A 19,951-nucleotide genomic window follows, 5' to 3' on the forward strand; every position below is an offset into this window, starting at 1 on the left:
GGTGGTTTGCGCAACCAACGTCTTTGGATTCTGAAAGAACAAAGTAAATCAACGCTTTTACTTGATCTGTGTTCTGTACAGATGCAGCAGGATTTAAACTGCAACCACTGCGTGAAAGTTCATGGGTAGCCTTTTAATTTAATGAATTATTTTGAAACCACGCCCAAATGTCTCTCCCTCTCTTATTCTCCAACGCCCATTAATTATTGTTTTTAGCAGAGCCTTGAAATTATTTCTATGGTTCATTACATTTTATTGGCTTTCATGTTTATTCTCTTACGTGCATGAAAAGATACTAATAATGAGAAACATTTGCTTATACCTAAAACAGACTTTTTAAAAGACTGATATTTTACGCAGAAGCCTCTTTTTCTTCTTTTTTTAGACTTTAATGTTTGAAGTTACGTCCGATTTCAGCGTGATCCTGTGAACATCTGACAACCAGGCAGACTTCGTTACGGGTAGCCTATTTCTTTTCTAATTGGGGCTGATGAACTGGTGGCGGGTCCCTGCCGCATGACTTCCCGGTTGCTAAATTCGCGGCAGGCGTGAGCGTGTCTTGTGGGTGTGCTGCATTCAAATGCAGCTCGGATTTATTAAACTTAAGCGAATACATTGTGCACATTTTTTGTATTAATAAACGGAGCATCTGAACTAACAACGGACAAAAAGTCCCAAAATATCCTAAACATACATTTACACTTTCTAGAGTATTTCATATTTGTGTAGAATTACGTGTTTTGTATTTATTTCGTTTTGTGAAAGAGAGGTTTCAAATGTCTAACGGGACGCAAACAGAGCTTTCCGCATCCCAACATCGTGTCGAGGTCGCCACCTCTCGACTTTTTTTTGTTCCGCTCGGAATTCTTTTCCATTCCTCGTTATCTGTCCGGAAGAGCAACAAAGGGGGCAACAACGTGCGCGCCGCTGTGAGAAAGTTAATCAACGGCCATGAAAGCAACCGCAATTCGAAATACATGCTCCAGCCTCCGGATACCGGCAGCGTTCCCGGGGAGCAGGGTCACCGGCTTGCTGCGGAGATGCCCACCGGTCGCTCCTGCAATCTTCCGGGCTGCAAGCGCGGCTCCGAGCGGCGGAACCAAGCCGAAGTTTTTGGTCAACTTCGGGAAACCGTCTTCGAAATATGCCGGGTTTGAATGCGACCGATCTGTAAGGTAACAAACAAAACAACGTACCTCTAAATCATTGGGGTTTTTATGTTTAAGTTTCGCATATGTGTGTTTTGGGTTTTTCCTCACTCTTTTTTCAATGAAATGGGTCGATAATGGTGGTAGGATGGCGAGTTTATTCGGAATGTCAATAGTGGGACACCCGCCAGCTGATGTAACATTTTGCCTTGTTGACAAACATAACAAAGCCCTCGTAGACCCCGTTTCTTGTTCATTATTTACTTTTTCTGACAAATCTGATGATTTCTGCTTCTGATAATATCCTTGATGATAATAAAATCGAATGCCGAGCTAGGTTTAGTGCAATTAAATTCCACACTGTATACGCGACCAAATCGGGTGTCGGAAATGTACTGGCATCTTTAACAAAATAATCTTTAATAATAGATATACACTTGATTTTTTCATCCCTAGAGAAGTGATTGAAAAAACCAAGGAGACAATGGAGGCTTTGCAGAAGAGAAATGCAGCCATCCAGCCATCACTAGCCATTATACAGGTAAATTGGATTTATCCTGTTAAAAATTTAAAAAACAAAACTATTTCTCTATGTGTGGGAATAAATATGGATTTTGCTGTTATTACTGTTTATCTCAAAGGCAGGAGAAGATGACAGCTTGTTGGAGATGAACACGAAGTTGGCACGAAGGGTATTCTTTAAATGATCCATTTTTGAGCTTTTATTCCCCTTTCTTTCACTCAAAATTCTGTCTTTCCTGTCGTAGATTGGCTTGAAGGTCACTCAGGTCTGTCTGGAAAAGGAGTGCAGTGAAGATGAGGTCAGTTAAAAGGGTCATTCTCCCCTCAGCCTACATTCCTTAGCTTAAGGCACAAAACTAACCACATCCTTGGTGCTTATACATTACCTCTTCTTGAACTCATTGTTTTCTTCTGTTCTCATTCTGTGTCTTTCCCTTAAAGTATGTTTAGGCTAGTCACATGTCTGTGACTAGCAGATAATTTACATCACAATTATTGTACTTTCAAACTGCTTTCACACATTATTCCTCACCCTTTTCCACACCTCACTTTCTGTTTTCTAGTAAATTAGTATTTTACCACTGAACTAACCAGAATCTTCTTTTTGGATAATATTCTCTTGTTCCTGAAACACTGTTTGCATGTTCTCATCTTTGTGTTGGTGCAAATTTATCTTTGTGCCTGATCATTTGCAGATTGTCAAGGAGGTGTTAAAGTTGAATGAAGACCCGGGGGTGCATGGACTCTACCTCCATCTCCCCCCTGCTTCCACCACCAGCCGAGTGCTGACTGCTCTGAAGCCTGAGAAGGACGTGGAAGGGTAACAAAGTTTTATTGCCCGTTTGTCAACAGGAGGTTGTGATGGAGAAAGTTAAATTCTTTCCTTACAACAGAATCTTTAGAATCAACAATGTTGGTTCCTTCATTGATTTTTATATATATATTTTTTTAATTCTCCCACGGGTCTTTTGACAGAACCTCGTCCTGTTTCTGTGACCCAGACCGAACACACAAAGATAAATGCATTTCCTCACGTGGAATAATAATTTGACCCAAATTGGAAAGGGCTGCACATTATTAAGACAGTAAATGTAGAGTTTGTCTTGTCACCAGACTAGTGAATGAGAAAATAGGGAGGGCGCTTGTTTTAATCACTGGGATCAGATGTGAGCCAGACAAGGTCAAGAAAATGGAACATTTATCAAGAGTTTTGTAATATTTCAAGGTCAATCTCTTGGTACAAAAAGTATCACAGTATCTTTGTTAGCCTTCCAAATAGGCTGGCGTTACCTTCGTAACCTTTTCTTAACTGTTAAACATTGTGCTTTTTCTTCTTGTTGCAGGATATCAGATTTGAGCACAGGCTGTTTGATCCGAGGTGACCTGAGCACAGGCTATGTACCACCTGTAATCAGTGCTGTCCTGGAGCTGCTGGACAATAACCGTGAGTTTTCCAGTGATACATACTTCCTTCCTTTGTAGTTATTTAATGCTTGCAAAGTAGGGAAAAAATGGGAAAGTAGACCAACATGCTGGTGCACATTACTTATAAATATAATTGGAGATTCTCTTAAGGTATAAGATGTTGCTTTTTATAATATAAATCAATTCCATGAGCAAAATGTGACCCAATGCATCCTCAGCAGGCCAGCAATTCCGCTTTCCTGAATAATGACCTGAAGTTAGATTGAATCATTTTTCAGATGTTTCTTTGGAGGGAAAGACTGTGTTGGTGCTTGGAGGCCATGGAACCCTTGAGGTGACTCTTCGGTGTCTGATTGAGAGGAACGGAATGGTAGCCATTACCAGTCATTGGACCTCTAAAAATCTAAAGAGCGAGGTGTGTTTTTCCACTGTGATATTAAATCTTTCTTTCCCACATTTTGAGGGTTTCATCTGTTAAGCCCTGTAACAACTTACCATTACAATACTGTCATTTCCATGACTGTTATTACATGGTGTTACACCACTTGACCACATGGTGGCAGCAACGACCTTTAGTATATATATGGCATATATATATACAGTACATATATGGCTTATTTCTTCAATACACTTCAGTTTTTTTTAAATTGTAAACATTTTTGTTATTTGTTCATTTTTTCCACTGCTTATATTTCTTTAGAACTGTTCTGTATTCTTTTATTTCTTAGGTGATGGAAGCAGATGCTATTGTCATTCTAGAGGCTGGGAATATGGATCTCCCTCCCAACTGGGTTAAACCAGGAGCTGTTGTCTTTAGCTGTGATCCCACACATAATACAGGTACTGTTTTACTCAGAGTGTATGTTTACAGTGCATGCTGTATCTACATATATATTATAAATTACATTTGAGCTGCAGAAGACATTTAAAATCTCTGTAATTTCTAGATGGATCTGATAATGATGCATCTTCATATTCTGGATTAGGATATCTCACAGCAGCCTACAGAATGAAGGTGCTCATCTTTGTCAATCATACATTCAATTTGGCTTTTGTTTCTTTTACAATCTCCTGTTCTTCTTTTCATCCAAAAGAATGTTGTGCACAGTTGCACACGATGGCTGCAAGAACGGCAGTACCAGCCCTGGAATCTGAGCAGCATCAATCTACAGCCTCAGACGCCTGTACCGAGGTACAGCCGTTACCTGTCGTGTCGAATTTGGGTCATTCTTTCATAAATCGTAATGATTTTTAACGTTTAATGTGGTTGACAGTGACATCGAGATTTCCAGAGCTCAGACCCCCAAACCAGTGGACCAGCTAGCTAAGGAGATTGGTTTGCTGCCAGAAGAGCTTGAAGTCTATGGCCGAAGCAAAGCCAAGGTCCGGCTGTCTCTGCTAGACCGCCTCCAGAATCAACCTGATGGCAAATATGTATTAGTTGCTGGGTGAGTGATGAACATAACTATGATAATATTACAGATGAACTATTAAATTTAGCTTGAGCTTCCCCTGCTGCCCTCAGCAGAGAAGACACATGTAACCAGTTAAACCAGTTTATGTTAAATATATCAGGTCTTTGTGTAAAGGTAGCTCAAAATCACATGGATTCAGTGACATAATGCACATTTAACCGCGTGTCCATTTGATTGTGTGTCTTTGATATGTGTAGTATAACTCCCACCCCACTTGGTGAAGGTAAAAGCACCGTGACTATTGGCCTTGTGCAAGCTCTGTCTGCCCACCTGAAGCTCAACTCCTTCGCCTGTCTCCGACAGCCTTCCCAAGGACCCACGTTTGGGGTCAAAGGTCAGCAGTTAATAGTGCCATCAAAGTACACTTTCTCATGTTTATCACCACTCGACACAGCATATGTTCCTTTAAATCAAAAAACCTCCCCCCCCATAATGCATATGTTAGAAAATTATATTGCATTGCTTCACGTACATAGTTTAGGCTGAAATGTTCTCAAAGGCTGGATTTTAATTACAACTAAAGCTTCGTGGTTGTGATACTGAGATTTAATACTCTCCTACAATTTGTGCCTGGTAACACAGATCCATTCATTTCAACATCCCTTATTAGTTTGTTCTGGTTGTCCCTCACGAAGCATCCTCTTGTATCTAGGGGGAGCTGCAGGAGGGGGGTATGCTCAGGTCATCCCCATGGAGGAGGTAAAACACACAGACACTCTCACTGCTCCTTAGCAGGAATAAAGAAGGCTTCAAAGGCCCCAAACATGCAGAGACCCATCAAGACAATATTTTGCAGTAAAGTCACTGACCCCCTGAGTCAGGACACAATATTTCCTCAGTATTAAGGTGCTGTTATTGATGGCAGAGTGGGAGAGTTGATAGAAAAGCAACTTTATATGAGTTCTAAATCTTTTGTTCATCTTTCCAGTTCAACCTCCATCTGACTGGGGATATTCACGCCATCACGGCGGCCAATAACCTGGTGGCAGCAGCCATCGACGCCCGTATTCTCCACGAGTCCACACAATCAGACAAGGTGTCTTCTTACGTGGTTGAACTTTAAACTCATTTTTATGCACTTGAGAATAACCACTGCATGTTATTAAGACTTAGCCTTGTTTAAGTGTGCATATAGTATAACTTTATTATGCTTCAAAAGAGTTGCTTCATACAGTCATTATTTCAAATAACGTTAACATCCGCTTAAGGTTTAGACTTTTATGGAAACATTCTGTGCATCTTGATGTGTCAAATATTACCATTGTGTCTGTGCTCTCTCAGGCTTTGTATAATAGATTAGTACCCTCTGTGAATGGAGTCAGAAGATTTTCACCCATCCAAATCTCCAGGTTACGTGTAAGTAGAAGCACAACTGCAAAAATCTGCTGTAGTGATTCTAGAACAAAGAGAAATTTTATCCACTAGGGGACCTCGATGAGTTTTGATGGTATAGTTGCCTTTTGTCCTTGAAAATAATGAGTGAATCAAATATTTATACATCAGGATGTGTAGTGTGTTTATAAAGCTGCTTGTAAAGTGGGCATTCCTAACCTGACTGAGTTGATGTCCTTATTTTAAAGCAGCCTGACAGTATAGAATACAAAGGTATTGCAAGACACACACCTTCTACCATCGGTGTTATCATCATGAAATAGCTTCAAATTGCTATATTATGAAACTAAAACACAATAACTTAATTTCTCCCTAAAGAGTGGCAGATGATCCTCTAATCTGGGTCTGTATCCTTTTTTTTCCAGCGTCTGGGGATGGATAAAACAGACCCGGCATCTCTCACACCGCAGGAGATCAATGCCTTTGTTCGCCTCGATCTTGATCCTTCCAGAATTACCTGGCACAGGGGTGCGTAAACCACATTTCGAGGCACTGCCCTGTATTTCCCTTTCACTGCAGCAGAATGCTGTTCCTTGTCCTGCTGGTGTGGTGCCTCATTGGAATACCATCTATATTGGTACCATATTGTAATACAGACTCAAGTCAATGTCACGACCATCATACGAATCCTATTACTGTTAGAGACGTTTCCATAAACACGTGAACACAAAACTTTAACTGCACCACGATTAACTGCTGTCTGCACATCAGCCCAGAATTAGGCTGGAATTCATTAAGCCTGTTTGGCTCTGGTGCTCAGGTTGAATTATGTCTCAGCGGTCAGTGTTGGTTTAAACCTGTCAGTGAGACCAATCAGCTGAACCCTGCTGTGACTGATGTGATATTTACCTTACAGCCTCCGGGGAGCATTCTTCAGAAGAACCCTGGAGATCAAACACACATTTAGCATCTCCTGTTTCTTTGTTTTTGAATTAGGAGCATAACAGTACGGTTACCTAAGCGTAATCGGATCACCACCAGAGGAGAACCGGTTTCCAGGTTTTCTTGGCCAAAGTATTGCAGAGGATTCTCAGGTGTCGCGCTAAATCTGCTTAAATTCTTACTGGTTGGGTCTGTGTTTTTCAGTTGTGGACACGAATGATCGCTTCTTAAGGAAGATCACAGTGGGACAGGCGAGCACTGAGAAAGGACAGAGCAGAGAGGTATGCAGCTGTCACGAAAGCCAACTAGGAAACCTAGACTCCATGTAGACATACATTCCTCCTCATGATCACACTCAGCTCATTTGTCCACAGCTAAATTGAATCTTTTCTTTCTTTTAGCAATAATAATGAAATCCTCTCAATAAGCGAGCGACTCCTAAGTGAATCCAAATGCTTAAAAAAGAAAAATGACACACCCATCCTCTCATGTCTACCCCTTCACGCACTCACTGAAATCACTCTGTAACATATGCTTGCATTTATTGCCAGCAGTCCATCCATTCTTTTCCCCTTGTCTTCTCCTTGTCTCTCCCCCACTGTTGGATACACTATAGTCCCTCGGGGTATTACCGGTGGGATTGGGAATAGAAATATGCTCCTTGTTGGGTGGCTGTGGTATTTACTGTTTTTGCTGACATGCAATGTAAAAACTCTGGTTTTCCCCACTCTTCTCCTGTGAATGACCACTCTAACATTTCATTCTCCTGTTTGTGGTACGTAAAATATAGCAAGGTTTAGGTTCTTTTCCCAAAGTCAATGTTGTGTTCTGATATTTTGATAATCCTCTTCTCTGCCTCTTACTTTTGAACCATTTTTTTTACATTATATTCCATTTCTCCCTTGTTTTAAAACTCCAGACAGGGTTCGACATTGCAGTGGCCAGTGAGATCATGGCCATCCTGGCCCTGGCAGATGGTCTGGAGGACATGAAAACCAGGCTGGCGCGTATGGTGGTGGGGACCAGCCGCGGTGGGCAGCCCGTCACTGCAGAGGACCTGGTGTGTTTGACCGTGTGGTCTTTTTCTTTTGGAGAGCGTGGGAATTTTCCCCGACCCACGTCTCACCCCAGCTGCCTAGAAAAAGCATATTTGTTGCTATATTTCCTTCTAACATTAAATGAATCTTTGGCCCCTTTTCCATCATCTCTTTTTATTGTGAGGGTAAAGTCCACCTACTTTTTGTCTCCCTCTCAGGGGGTGAGCGGCGCGTTGGCTGTGCTGATGAAAGATGCCATCAAACCCACACTGATGCAGACGCTCGAGGTGAGACGCTTTGCTCAAACGCTCCTTCCGGTGAGAAAAGAAAAAGCGATTGTGTTGCACTGAGGGCTGCCGAGAGAGGGTGAGGGATTAACCTTTCCCACCCACGGCTCTTTAGCGTAGTAGCAGTTTAGCCGCAGGTCAAGAGATGGATGGAAACGTCAGGCAGGCTGTCTAGGTGTCAATTAAACCACGCTGACAACCGGCATGGTTACTTTCACTGTACATCTGCTTCTCAAAACTTCTGGTTTTCATTTCCTGAGGTTTCGGCCTCTAACGATTTAACAGCTATATAAATATTTGGGAGACATTTTAAGGCAGAACCAGAGAAGCGGCCATTTTAGTTTAAACTTCACACTGAACTGTGTTGGAGGTTTTGCTTCTGCTAATGGCTTGTTGTTGTTTGCATTTTTTTTTTTTTATCTCTGTTGCTTGATTGCACATCTATTGGGTGGGGGGATATCAACAGGGTGGGTGGAGCATACAGCAGTGATTCTGTTACTTTGTGTTGTTTTGCTCAGTTATGTGAAACCACTTCCTGTGCAGGATTCCGTGATCGTCAGGGAACTGGCACTGGGATAGGCTGGGTCTCAGAGGTCTACAATTTTCCATCAAGCTTGACAGCTTGTGGCCTCCTGACCTGTGGGCGATGGTGTGAATATAAACAGGACAATAGAGTTGGGATATAAAGAAGCGTGTGTGCATTGCGGCCTGCATTTCGATGTTATTTCAGATGGTTGGTCTGCGGAATCGTAGCGTTACAAGAGGAAAAGGGTTAGATCGCCCACTTGTGTTCGTCATCGCAAAACAGACCTCTGTCTTTGTTTGTCTTTGTGTTTTGTTTTTGAAAGACATCCGGTCTGCATGGAGTTTTCATTGAACCAACAACATGCATCTTTCCCAGGGAGTAGCGGCGCAGCCTCAGGAGCGCCAGCACACTAAGGTTTAATCTGCCTGGAAATGGTTCAGTTGCGTATCACCAGGCTGCAGCTGGTGTCCTGCGCAATACAAGTTACAGTCAAGAAGAGGATACAGTAAATGTGACCTCCATCTTCCTGTTTTCATTCAGCACCGAACCCCTCGAAAAGGTGGCGCAGCCAGATGGAATTTTGATTGGCTTCCCTTTCCCAGCACCTCATCAAAGTCATGTTTAACTTCCTCACATGCACAGATACTGAAGGAGATTAAAGACAGAGGTCAAGCAGGAAATTTCATATTCACATTTGTTGTTTTATAACAATGAAGTGGCTGTTTTTGCCAGTGTGCTGCTGCTAGTTAACAGGGACAAATAGAAAAGTGACATCGTTGGTCTCAGCCTCAGTGCATGGTTGATTTACTTCCCTGATGGGAGGGTGTTTATTCAGGCAAAGGGAAAAGTATGCAAACAAAAGCCTAGAAAATTGTTCAAGGCCTTCCCATCCTTCCTTTCCCCCCCTCAAGGAATTTACATTCCCAGTAAGAGGTGTGTACCGCTGATTCACGAAAGGTTTTGTGACTATTCAACAATTGTTTCACCCTTAAATAGACAACGAGAGAGTTGTACAGTATATAAAGCAAGTTAAGGCTGACTAAACTGTGCCCTTCAGACAAACACCACTTATCCTACTTATTTACACTAAACCAGCTATCCAGAATTCTTTGAACATGTTCAGTAGTGTAAACATAGCTCTTGCTTTTTGGTGAATCGCTGCTACTTTGCACCTTTTCCCAACTTTGTGGGTCCTCCTGTTTGTTTCAGGGCACGCCAGTGTTTGTCCATGCCGGGCCCTTCGCCAACATCGCCCATGGCAACTCCTCGGTGCTTGCGGACAAGCTGGCCCTGAAGTTGGTCGGACAGGATGGCTTTGTAGGTAAGAATGGTCCGCATTATACGGATCACGCGCACAACCGCAGCCAGACGTTTGGTAAGAGCAAAAGACGAGTCAGAGCCCCGCGTGTGGAAAGATGGATGCGGACAATTTAAGTGTTCTCAGCAGGGTGGATTATACTTTAATGAACTATTTACTCCGTGAGCGGAGGCTCACTCCCCCGCTGCTTTAACCTTTGGCCTGTAGTCATGAGTTCTGGCTGCTCTACCTGTCTCTGGCCTATCTGGGTTCTGCGCTGGTGTCTTGCTGCTGTAGAACTTTCTAGGAAACTGATCTGCTTTAAAAAGAGAGTGCAGGAGAGAGGAGGGAAGCTGATTGATAACCTTAAGAGCTCCTGGAATGCTTTAAAGTAAACCACACTAATCTCTTTCAGGTCAAAGTATCCTGACTGCTTCCATTTCTTTTTATGTATACATCTATCCCGCTGCTCTCTTTATGTCTTCATTTACTCTGGCTGCAGAAATATGTCTGGAATGCGTGGCTGCGTGTGGTGCGTTTAATGTATGTGGAAATCAAAGGGTGCGTTCGTGCGTGTGTGAGACAGGTGTAGGGGCATAGAGGGAGGTGGGTGACTCTGATTACACAACACTTACCTAAAGCTGTCACCTGGGCGCTGTGCAAATGTGGAGAGTTGGGTTTCACAACACGCAGATGGGCTCGTGCGTGATTCATACCTCCTCCCCTCCCAATGCTGCATTGTCACATGATTCTCAGGTATGTCAGGAATTCAACCTCCCTTTTCCCCACTTCTTTGAGAAGAAATTAGCTTTGAAACATTTGTCCATCTATGGATTTGGTGGAAAGATTCGCGTTGCCAAATACCTTAAATTTTGCAATCTACACATCTTATAGGGATCCACAAATAATATTATATAAGACCAGATAGTGGCCAGACAACAGAAACGTAATGTGATGTATGTCGAGTACCATAAACATAAACTGGTTATGAACCCAGAGATGAGAGAATGAGTAGACTGGTTCCATGCTCAACGCGTTCTTTCATTGGTTGTGAAGAGCCTGGCCTTAAAAATGAGGAAATGCAGATAATATGTGCATGGGGAGGGTGTCTTTCTGGCAGATGTGAGGGATTTCTATATCATTTACAGTCTGGAGAATGTGCAGATAAAGTCCAGATACTGCTGCGTTTTAAGATTTCTCACACCACTGAAAACTTCTTACAGGCTGTTGAAAAATGCTTTGAGACACAGTCACGTCTACTTTAGGTTAAAGTTAAACTTAAAATGGAATCTAAAATATATTGACTCTTTTTCAGTGATAGGGACAAGAGGTTTTTAAAAATGATGTCGCGTCTGAGGCACGGCTTCATGCACCAGGCCCATTTTTCTGAATTTGTTCATGTTAGTGTGAATTTTCATCCTCACATCCATCCAGCCCTCTTCACTCACAACACAGGCCGACCTCTCCTCTTCCTCTCGTGCTCCCTGGGCGCTTCAAGGTCGTGACCCGAAACAGGAAGCCTGCAAGTGTTTCCTCGTGATATCCTGTGGGCTCAGTGTCCTGCCTGCTGTGATAGTGAAAGGGTTATTTACTATCATCGTGTTTTGGCTGTCTTTTTTTTTTTAAATTGTTTAAATAATCTTCGCATATTGTGGTAATAACCGATGTTTAGGGAGTGATGCTTTTTTTGCCTTTCTTCAATTATTTGATCTAGTGCTTTGTTTCATGTCACTGTTTTTATTCTAATTCTAATATCTATTTTCAGATTTGTGACCACATCAGAAATAAAATGTAGATAAATGCATAGATAACACACGTAAATGTCGTGATTCCAAGTCAAACTATATTTATTATATTGATGTGATCTTGATTACTGCTAATGAAGTTAGTGTTTACACATCTGATTTTTAGAAGGATGTCTGTCTTTATTTTCATGTGCAGTTTAATAGCATTGTTTCCACCTGTACAAATAAACCAGTGGTTTTGACCACCAAATGGTGGGTGTGAAATCAGATTGGTCCTTCCTCTCCAATGTTTTGTTTGGGCCACTATGAGCGTTTCACTGCCGTGATGCCACACACAATATACACAGTCCCTAACAGGAAACCTTATCTTAACAAGGTCGTCATTCCAGGTGGACAATTTGCTTTGTTTGGAACCCGTTCAAGGGGCCTGTGTGTAGGGCCGGCCGTATCAGAGGCCCTCTGGCTCTGCAGAAGCCCTGTGAACCCATTTTTCATTCCAGTTTTCCTGAACAGACGACACTTCTGAAAACCGGTTCCCTGTCTTAAGCCTGTTTCTGCATTTTAACAATTCAGGATTTGTAGCACTGGAGATTCTCTGGATGAAATATTTGCAGGTTACATTGATTTTTTTTTTGTTGTTGTTGTTGTTGGACGTCTGTGTGTCGTTTTCTCGGCTTTATTTTTTCTAAAAAATCTTGTTTGTTGACAGTGACGGAAGCTGGTTTCGGGGCCGACATCGGGATGGAGAAGTTCTTCAACATTAAATGCCGGGCCTCGGGCCTGCAGCCAAATGTGGTGGTTCTGGTTGCAACGGTCCGGGCGTTGAAGATGCATGGTGGTGGCCCAAACGTAAGACTACAAACCACAGAACTTTTAGAATTCAGCTGACCGCATCTCAACTCAAATTCAATTTATAAAATTCAATTATTATACAGATTGACGTGAAATTCTAGCAATTTGAGTGTCTTAAATCATTGGCAGTGTCAAAACAGGCGTCTAAAAAATAACAGGAAATAAAAAAATAAAGGTAAATTAAATATGGCTTCATTTATGTGAAAGGTGTGTTTTTGTGTGTTCACAGGTGTCAGCAGGCACGCCTCTTCCCAGAGAGTACATTGATGAGGTATGATAAAAGTAAAAACTATAAAATGTATTCTTTGTCCTTTTTAACAGTACAGAACCAATCATGTTCCAATAATTGCCATCTTAATTCCATTTCCCAAGAAAGCTCAGGATGTTCCTGGGGAGAGTTAAAGACGTCTAAACCCAGTTGCAGAGGCTCCACTTAAACTCATCCTATAATCATTCACATAATGCTGTTTGACATCCAGCAGGCTCGTGTGTTTAAGGTTCTTTCACATGGCAGTGAATTTGTGGCCTCACTGCTGAGATGAGCATGAACATTCACGTCATACGGTGGCATTCTCTCACTGTTTGACAGCTGTAAGTTCAAATAGGGAGAGCGAAATTAATTTAAGTCCAAACCACAGAGGTGAAAGAACAGAACAGAATGTTCACTCAACTCCGCTCAGGATTGGAGGGGAATGGAAGCAGACGCTCTCACATCTCCATGGTGGGCCCGGATGAGTAGTGTACCTTGACTCTAGCCCATATGCCCGCCCCAGTATGCGGATGTTAATAATATGGTATGTTAAAGCAGTAACCTGGTGGTTTGAACGGCATTAGTTGAGCTGCCTAGATTAAATTATATTTATTTGGAAATATCCTGAGCTGCCATTCTGAAGGGTCTTTACAGTCCAAACTCAACACTTTGCATCCACATCATTCCCTATTCTGGGAGGGGCCAGGATTTTCTTCTTTCTGTCTTTGTGAAGGAGTTTATTTGTGGCATTTATTCCAATTTTCACTTCTCTTCCAGAATCTCGACCTGGTTGCAGGTGGTTGCCGTAGCAACCTCAGGAAGCAGATCCAAATTGCACGCTTGTTTGGCGTTCCTGTGGTGGTGGCTGTCAATGTCTTCAAGTAAGATGCATGACAGATACGGATTCACGGCCTCAGGATTATCTCTGGATTATTGGGCCAGTTTCAATGACCATGAAAAAAATGTGATCATCAAAAACCAGCCCGTTTACAGGATATCTTTAATGTTTACACATATGTTGTTTACATAAAACTGCCTTTTTTAAAATAATACTCTAAATTATTATCAAAGTAATAAATTAGTTTGTTCAGTATCTCCTCATAGTCACAATTACTTGGGAATTGTCTAGTCAGATTACTGTTATCTTATCAAGAATGTCACATTACACTGTTTACATGGTCACTTTAATATTCTGCTATCTCTGGAAACCAGTTAACGTTCAGATTTATTTATACGGTCACATTCATGATGCCAATGACGCAGTGTTTTACTCCTTTTTAAAGACCTTAATTAATATCACATATATCCAATAACACTGTTTCCATTGGTTGACCCTTAGAACAGACACCCAGGCAGAACTGGACCTCGTGTGCCAGATAGCAAAAGAGTGCGGGGCGTCGGACGCCGTGCCATGTCACCACTGGGCTCAGGGCGGGCGTGGCTGCATAGAGCTCGCCCACGCTGTGAACGCGGCTGCCACTAGGTCCAACAACTTCCAGTTCCTGTACAACCTTCAGGTGAGAGCAAATAGTTCATCAGTGTCTGATCTCAGTCGCCGCTGCCAACCTGCCCCGCCAGGGAGCTAACAGGATGCACTAATAAACAGTTTGGTCTCTGGCATCTAAAATCCACATTAAGCCCATTAAAAATTCACGAGAATGCAATTGCCTGAGCCCACTGATATTGTTTTGGTCCAGGAGCTTGTAGGATGTGCAGTAGAAGTGGAAAACATCAGCTGGTTTGAATTAGCCAGTTTGGGAAAGTGGTGACTTATATTAGCCAGTCCGCTGTCACTGATGTCAGAGAGCTTCAACTGTTGGGCGGCAAATCGCCTCTCAAGTCCTTCCGACTGTAGAGTCAAACATCAAACCACAGCTCAGCTTGAGTAGACACTTATTCCAGATTCCTCACCAATGGAAGTCAGATCTGTTGAATGCTAAACACTCCATTTCCTTTGTCCCTTTTTTCTTTTCCACAGCTTCCACTAGTGGACAAAATCAGAGCCATTGCCCAACAGGTGTATGGCGCTGATGACATCGAGCTGTCCCCAGATGCCAAAGCAAAGATAGATTACTATAACCAACAGGTGAGGTCACTGCTGCCTCCCGCCTGTCTCACCCGCTCTCTGACCTGGTCAAAGAGTAATCCTCTGCTCTTTTATGTGTTGTCACGGGTCCAGGGCCACGGTTCTCTGCCCATCTGCATGGCCAAAACTCACCTGTCCCTGTCCCACATGCCTGAGAAGAAGGGGGCACCCACCGGATTCATCCTGCCAATCAGAGATGTCCGTGCCAGCGTCGGTGCCGGCTTCATCTACCCACTCGTGGGAACGGTACGTCATTTTAATAGAAGACAGGAAAAAGACTATTAAGGTTTAAAACTACTAAGGTTTAAAGGAAAAGGTTTTAATTTGATCCAGCACTGGAAGACATCCTATTATTTGATTATTTTTCCACATTTTTTTGTCCTTTAATGTTTTTAGGTTTGGGTAAATTCCAGTGCTCAGCTGATTGGAGCTGTGATGGGCTGCTGGAGTCTCTCCGGGCCCGATGGGCTGGGCAGGAAGGCAGCAGCTTCCTGAGCTTTTTGCCTCCCGCTGTTTCACCAGCCCGGGGCCTGTTTTTTCTCTTTTTTGGTATTTTGAAGTGGAGGTGTCAAACACGACGCTAGCTGTGAAGGCGCAGTGGTGCGTCTGTCCAGTGGCTCGGTCTTTGATCTGCCGGAGCCCACGGTGCCACTGGCGTGTTGACAACTCCTGATCTGTGGCCCCTCACCAAACGGACGCCTCTAAATTGTTCTTTGAACTCTTTGGCGCATCGTTTGTTTGTCAGCGTGATTCATGGCTTGAGTTTTGAGAGTTATGCCACCTTCTGGCCCTGGCCTGCCGCTGACTTCTGCCGTTTGTGGAGGGGCTTTAAAACGCAGGCAGAAAACATCAAATTCACATGGGAGGGTGACAGAGAATAGCAGACATGTAGACAGTGAAAGGTTTCCAATATTTGAAGTGATCACACTTGCAACTAAGAAGTAGGATCTCACTTAGCAGCCCCACGAATCAGGAAGGGGCTGATGTCATACCTCAGATATGTGAGGGAGGGGTGGCAGGAAGAACAATAGATGTCTGTAGAGATCACATCCCCTGAAGACGACCTCTGCTGCTTCATTCAACCCCAAAACATTGCAAACATAAACGGCCTCCTCCACGGCTGGATGTTGAATGTGGTGTTTAAGAGGTTGTTGTTTGAGTGGAGGGCTGTGATCACGTAGAAGAGACCCAGTTTAAACACATGCCAGCTGTATATTTGCTGCACTTGATTTTACAAACCAGGTGAAAAACATTCCCATCGCATTCCCATTGTTTATTTACCATTTCATTTACTATAATTATTTCCACTCAAGAGCAAAATGCAAATTAATTGAACATGCAACCAGGCATAAAGAATAATAATCAGACTTGTTACTTCAATGTTAGTTTTCCTCTTCCTTATTTGCATGCTTCTCTTTAATGGTCCTCTAATACAAGAAAGGTCTCTTTTGATTTGAACTTATTAATCTTTCTAATCCTCGTTCGATTCAACCGCCACTCTTGACTGAGACTCCTCTCCAGGATCAGCGGGGGGTGCAGCTCTAGTTATATTGTCTCCTTCAGGGTTTTCCCTGACAAAGCCACATTGTGCTGCGGCATAATGGAGGGACTTATTTGACTGTGCAGTTTCCAACTTTAGCCGCCGTTTTTGTGAGTGCCAGCTTGTTCTCAGGCTGGAGTGGTGGACCGGAGAAACAGTGCGTCCTTTGTTGTGGGTCCGTGCAGTTTAGCATCTTTTGATATTTAAATATGCAGCCTAATACTTTAAAACAAAGTCAAGTATAATAGCATGTTTTTAAGCAAACCTGGGAAGTATAGGTTTATTTATTTATTGGCTTGAGGCCGTTATTTGACCCGTTGATTAATGGAAGCATGTGAATAAAATTGGAGGTGATGTTATATAATTTACAGTTTTATGTTGTTTTCACAAAATAAGCAATCATGTTTATGTTTAGGTTTATAAAAATATTTTAAGTAATATAGTTGAAGGAATAAAAAACAAAATGTAATGAGAAATTAAATCCGATTTTCTGTTTGTCCTGCTAAAACATTCTTTGTAGGAAGAGTTTAGCTCAATTCTTGACTCTGCGTTCCAGAATAGGGTTTTATTGAGAACCGACCAAGTGAACGGGGGAATAGGGAATTATGGCTTCATTGTTTGGATCTACAGGCCTTGTTCTGCACTTGGGAGGTGGCGTCTGCATCTTCCATGTAAATGTTTAAATTGATTGTGTTTTGAACTTCCAGCGAGGGAAGGGAAAGGTTTTGCTTTTCACGTGTCGATGTTGGCATTTGATATCAGAAGTGAGCAGCAAAGACTGACTGTGTTTTGATTGGTTGAAATGCTGGAGGCCAAACCCACTCAGCCATTGGTAAACATGCGTGTGCTCTGTTGGTATGAAACATATCGACTCCTTATTGAATATCCCATAAATCTGCAGCATCACATCAGCCCGGCTGGGAGAGGCCAGCAGCCGCTCTGTCTGCTCGTGCGAGCCTCCACTCCTGGTTTTAGCCCCATGTTTACTCCCAGAGCCGCGTTTCCGCTGACAGGAAATTGACCAATCGCTTCCTTCTGTCTCAGTTCCACTAATGGGGCCCATAAAACGGACAGTGGGTCAGAGGGAGGAGGTATGTAAAGAATGTCGCAGGCTGTCTAATTAGTCCGATAATTTACGTTTCAGCTCGGATGAAACGACCCGGCGAGCTTTGGGAAAGGAAACCCTGTTTGTTCAGGGTCGTTTTACTGTACAAACCAGTTAGTATTTTTCCCTTTTTAAGTCCAGAAGAGTGAATTATTACACAGGGTCTAATTGTAAAATGCTTTCCTCTTTTTCAACATGAGGACATTTAACTGTTAGAAGCTTCTCTCTCCAGACTTTGATCAAGAATCAGCATTTCCACTTTGACTTTACCTGCACAGTATATTTATTTACCGACTTGAACTCGTACCTGAAGAAGCCTTTTCCTGTCTATACTGTGATGAGGAGAACAAGGAAGCTTTTGTATCTCTGGCTGAACTCATCCCTCCATAAGTGGATGTTGTCAACACATGAATCACCTGTCGGAGCCGACTTAAACGTCTCTACATTACAGTCATTGAACCTTTGGTGGTTTCATCATATTCGGACTCATTTATCCGGGCGTCCTGGTGCAGAACCGCTGTGTTGTGCTGTTATCATCCAGGTCGGTACTGTTTACAGGGAATTGTGGGACATTTCAACCTCATACAGCTGCTCACATTTATGCGTGATCAGATCTGAAATTGTTTTATCCCAATATAGTGTAACGTATGCGTAATCACTCATTTAGGGCAGCATAGACGGGTCTGTTTTCCTGTTTTTGTTTTTAAATGAAGTTGTTTTTGGGGCGTTTCTCTCAGATGAGCACCATGCCCGGCCTGCCGACCCGACCCTGTTTCTACGACATCGACTTGGATCCGGTCACCGAGGAGATCAGCGGACTCTTCTGAGCGTGCTCAGGTCGTCCATCCGCAGGTGTTCCACACCAAGTTCCAGCTTCTTTTCTCCTGCATCATTTAGCAGAAGCTTCTAACTTTATGCTCCACGATTTCAGATTTTACCCGAAAAGTCAGTATTTCATTTATTTGTTTGTTTTAAATAATCTCTAAATGCTAGTTTTTTCAAAGTCCTTTTTTTTTCTGTGTGTCTGACCTCCAGGGGAGACAATTGCGTAGTTTGAGTTGTTTAAAATGTGTCTGTACGCACAAAAAGGCTCTAATGTGACTGCAAGTGTCCGAACCTGCTGAATGTTTAGCTGCTGTAGATCACAGGTGGCGGTTTGTCATCCCTGTTATTAAGCTACTTTAACTGTTCTTTAAAAACACATTTGGCCATCTATCACAGCTCTGTAGTCCTTAGTGAATGGATGGTTTTCCATGCAGAAAATGTAATGAATGTAAAGTTATTACAATTTCCTGAAGGTGTGCTTGTTTTATTAAATCAAACTTTCTAAAGCCAGTGGGGATCTAACCAAGAAAGTCCAATTGTTCAGCCAAAGATCCCAAGTTTGTGCCTTATTGAATTAAACCCGATTATATCGAGATGGGGTGTTTTTGTTTCCGCAGCCAGCAGCTGTCAGCAGCTGCTTGGACCCGTGGACCTTTCAGGATCTCCAGACAACGAAAACACCCCACTCCTCCCTCTTCTTTCTGTTTTCAGTCACGTTTTTGACGTTTGTTTTCCATCCTTCCTTCCAAACTCACCGGGGTCGTTCCGCCCCAGATGGGTGCCTAAAAGCCGAGCGTGTGGAGGCCGCAGCAGCGCTTCAGCGTGCAACATCTGTCATTATTGACTGTTTGGGTTGACAAGAAAGAGCCGGCAGGAATGCGTGTACATGTGTGTGCCTGTCATATTTGGCATTCCACACCTGCTCACTCTGTTTGTCTGTGTCAGCCAGGCAGAACCATCCATTTAAAGTACAGTGGAGGCTGCAGCAATGCTCTCATTAATAGAGTAGCCCTCCAGCCCCCTGTTTTGTGCATTTATGAGGCTGAACCCTCTCGTTTTGGACAGATGACAGATTTGCTGACAACCTGTCGATGCTCTTTTTTTGGGGGAAAAAAAAAAAAAAGTTGTTTAATCTCCAGAGTTTTAAAGCCTGTATTTCATATTCTTCCAGACTTCAGTACCAAGGACAGGTCCTTCTCAGCGGCTCAGCGTTGCATTTGCGTCAACTGGTTTCATTTATTTAAACTTTTGTCGTCTGGGCACATCTGTTTCAAATCTCAAACTCCTTAAATGTCTTGACTATGTCGGCCGCCTCACTGGACCCACCCTGCAAGTGAAGTTGGTGGGATGTATCGGTGCCCAGAGCAGACATCGCCCCTCAGGAGGTCACATTCTTCTGCTTACCCTGTCTCGGTCAGAAGAACATAACGTTTCCCATCATTTCGCTGTTTCAAAAAATAAAAAAGCATCATGAGCCGTGGGAACGTTTCCAAAATATTCACAGTAAGTAATAAGACCTTTGTTCCCTCATGCGTCACTTAATTTCTTCTCTAAAAC

General features: G+C 42.8%; 1 protein-coding gene across 2 annotated transcripts; it reads left to right on the forward strand.

Annotated features, from left to right (window-relative positions):
- The first annotated feature begins 32 nt into the window (after positions 1 to 32).
- Positions 33 to 18,987, forward strand: mthfd1l (methylenetetrahydrofolate dehydrogenase (NADP+ dependent) 1 like). Of its 2 annotated transcripts, XM_029849703.1 has the most exons (28): positions 33 to 125; positions 386 to 461; positions 1,605 to 1,689; positions 1,790 to 1,840; positions 1,916 to 1,969; positions 2,366 to 2,490; positions 3,014 to 3,114; positions 3,374 to 3,510; positions 3,824 to 3,935; positions 4,043 to 4,110; positions 4,190 to 4,287; positions 4,370 to 4,543; positions 4,768 to 4,904; positions 5,223 to 5,269; positions 5,499 to 5,606; positions 5,852 to 5,926; positions 6,328 to 6,430; positions 7,049 to 7,125; positions 7,764 to 7,904; positions 8,100 to 8,168; positions 9,904 to 10,015; positions 12,446 to 12,585; positions 12,818 to 12,859; positions 13,616 to 13,719; positions 14,178 to 14,355; positions 14,817 to 14,924; positions 15,018 to 15,170; positions 18,307 to 18,987. In XM_029849703.1, the coding sequence occupies exons 3-28, from the start codon at positions 1,633 to 1,635 to the stop codon at positions 18,394 to 18,396; spliced, it is 2,661 nt and encodes an 886-aa protein (XP_029705563.1). In that variant the 5' UTR covers positions 33 to 125; positions 386 to 461; positions 1,605 to 1,632; the 3' UTR covers positions 18,397 to 18,987. The 2 variants fall into 2 exon arrangements, with proteins under 2 accessions (XP_029705563.1, XP_029705562.1); XM_029849702.1 differs by lacking the exons at positions 33 to 125; positions 386 to 461 and adding an exon at positions 606 to 1,175.
- The last annotated feature ends 964 nt before the right edge of the window (positions 18,988 to 19,951 follow it).

The sequence above is a fragment of the Takifugu rubripes genome, chromosome 16, assembly GCF_901000725.2.
Source record: "Takifugu rubripes chromosome 16, fTakRub1.2, whole genome shotgun sequence".
In the NCBI taxonomy this organism is placed as follows: domain Eukaryota; kingdom Metazoa; phylum Chordata; class Actinopteri; order Tetraodontiformes; family Tetraodontidae; genus Takifugu; species Takifugu rubripes.

What these genes read in the sequence shown, in the direction of transcription:
- mthfd1l (XM_029849702.1), top strand. Translation starts at nt 952, where the DNA reads ATGAAAGCAACCGCAATTCGAAATACATGCTCCAGCCTCCGGATACCG. An exon ending in AGTCCACACAATCAGACAAG is followed by an intron (nt 5,607 to 5,851) that starts GTGTCTTCTTAC and finishes GTGCTCTCTCAG; the next exon opens with GCTTTGTATAATAGATTAGT. An exon ending in CAGAATTACCTGGCACAGGG is followed by an intron (nt 6,431 to 7,048) that starts GTGCGTAAACCA and finishes TGTGTTTTTCAG; the next exon opens with TTGTGGACACGAATGATCGC.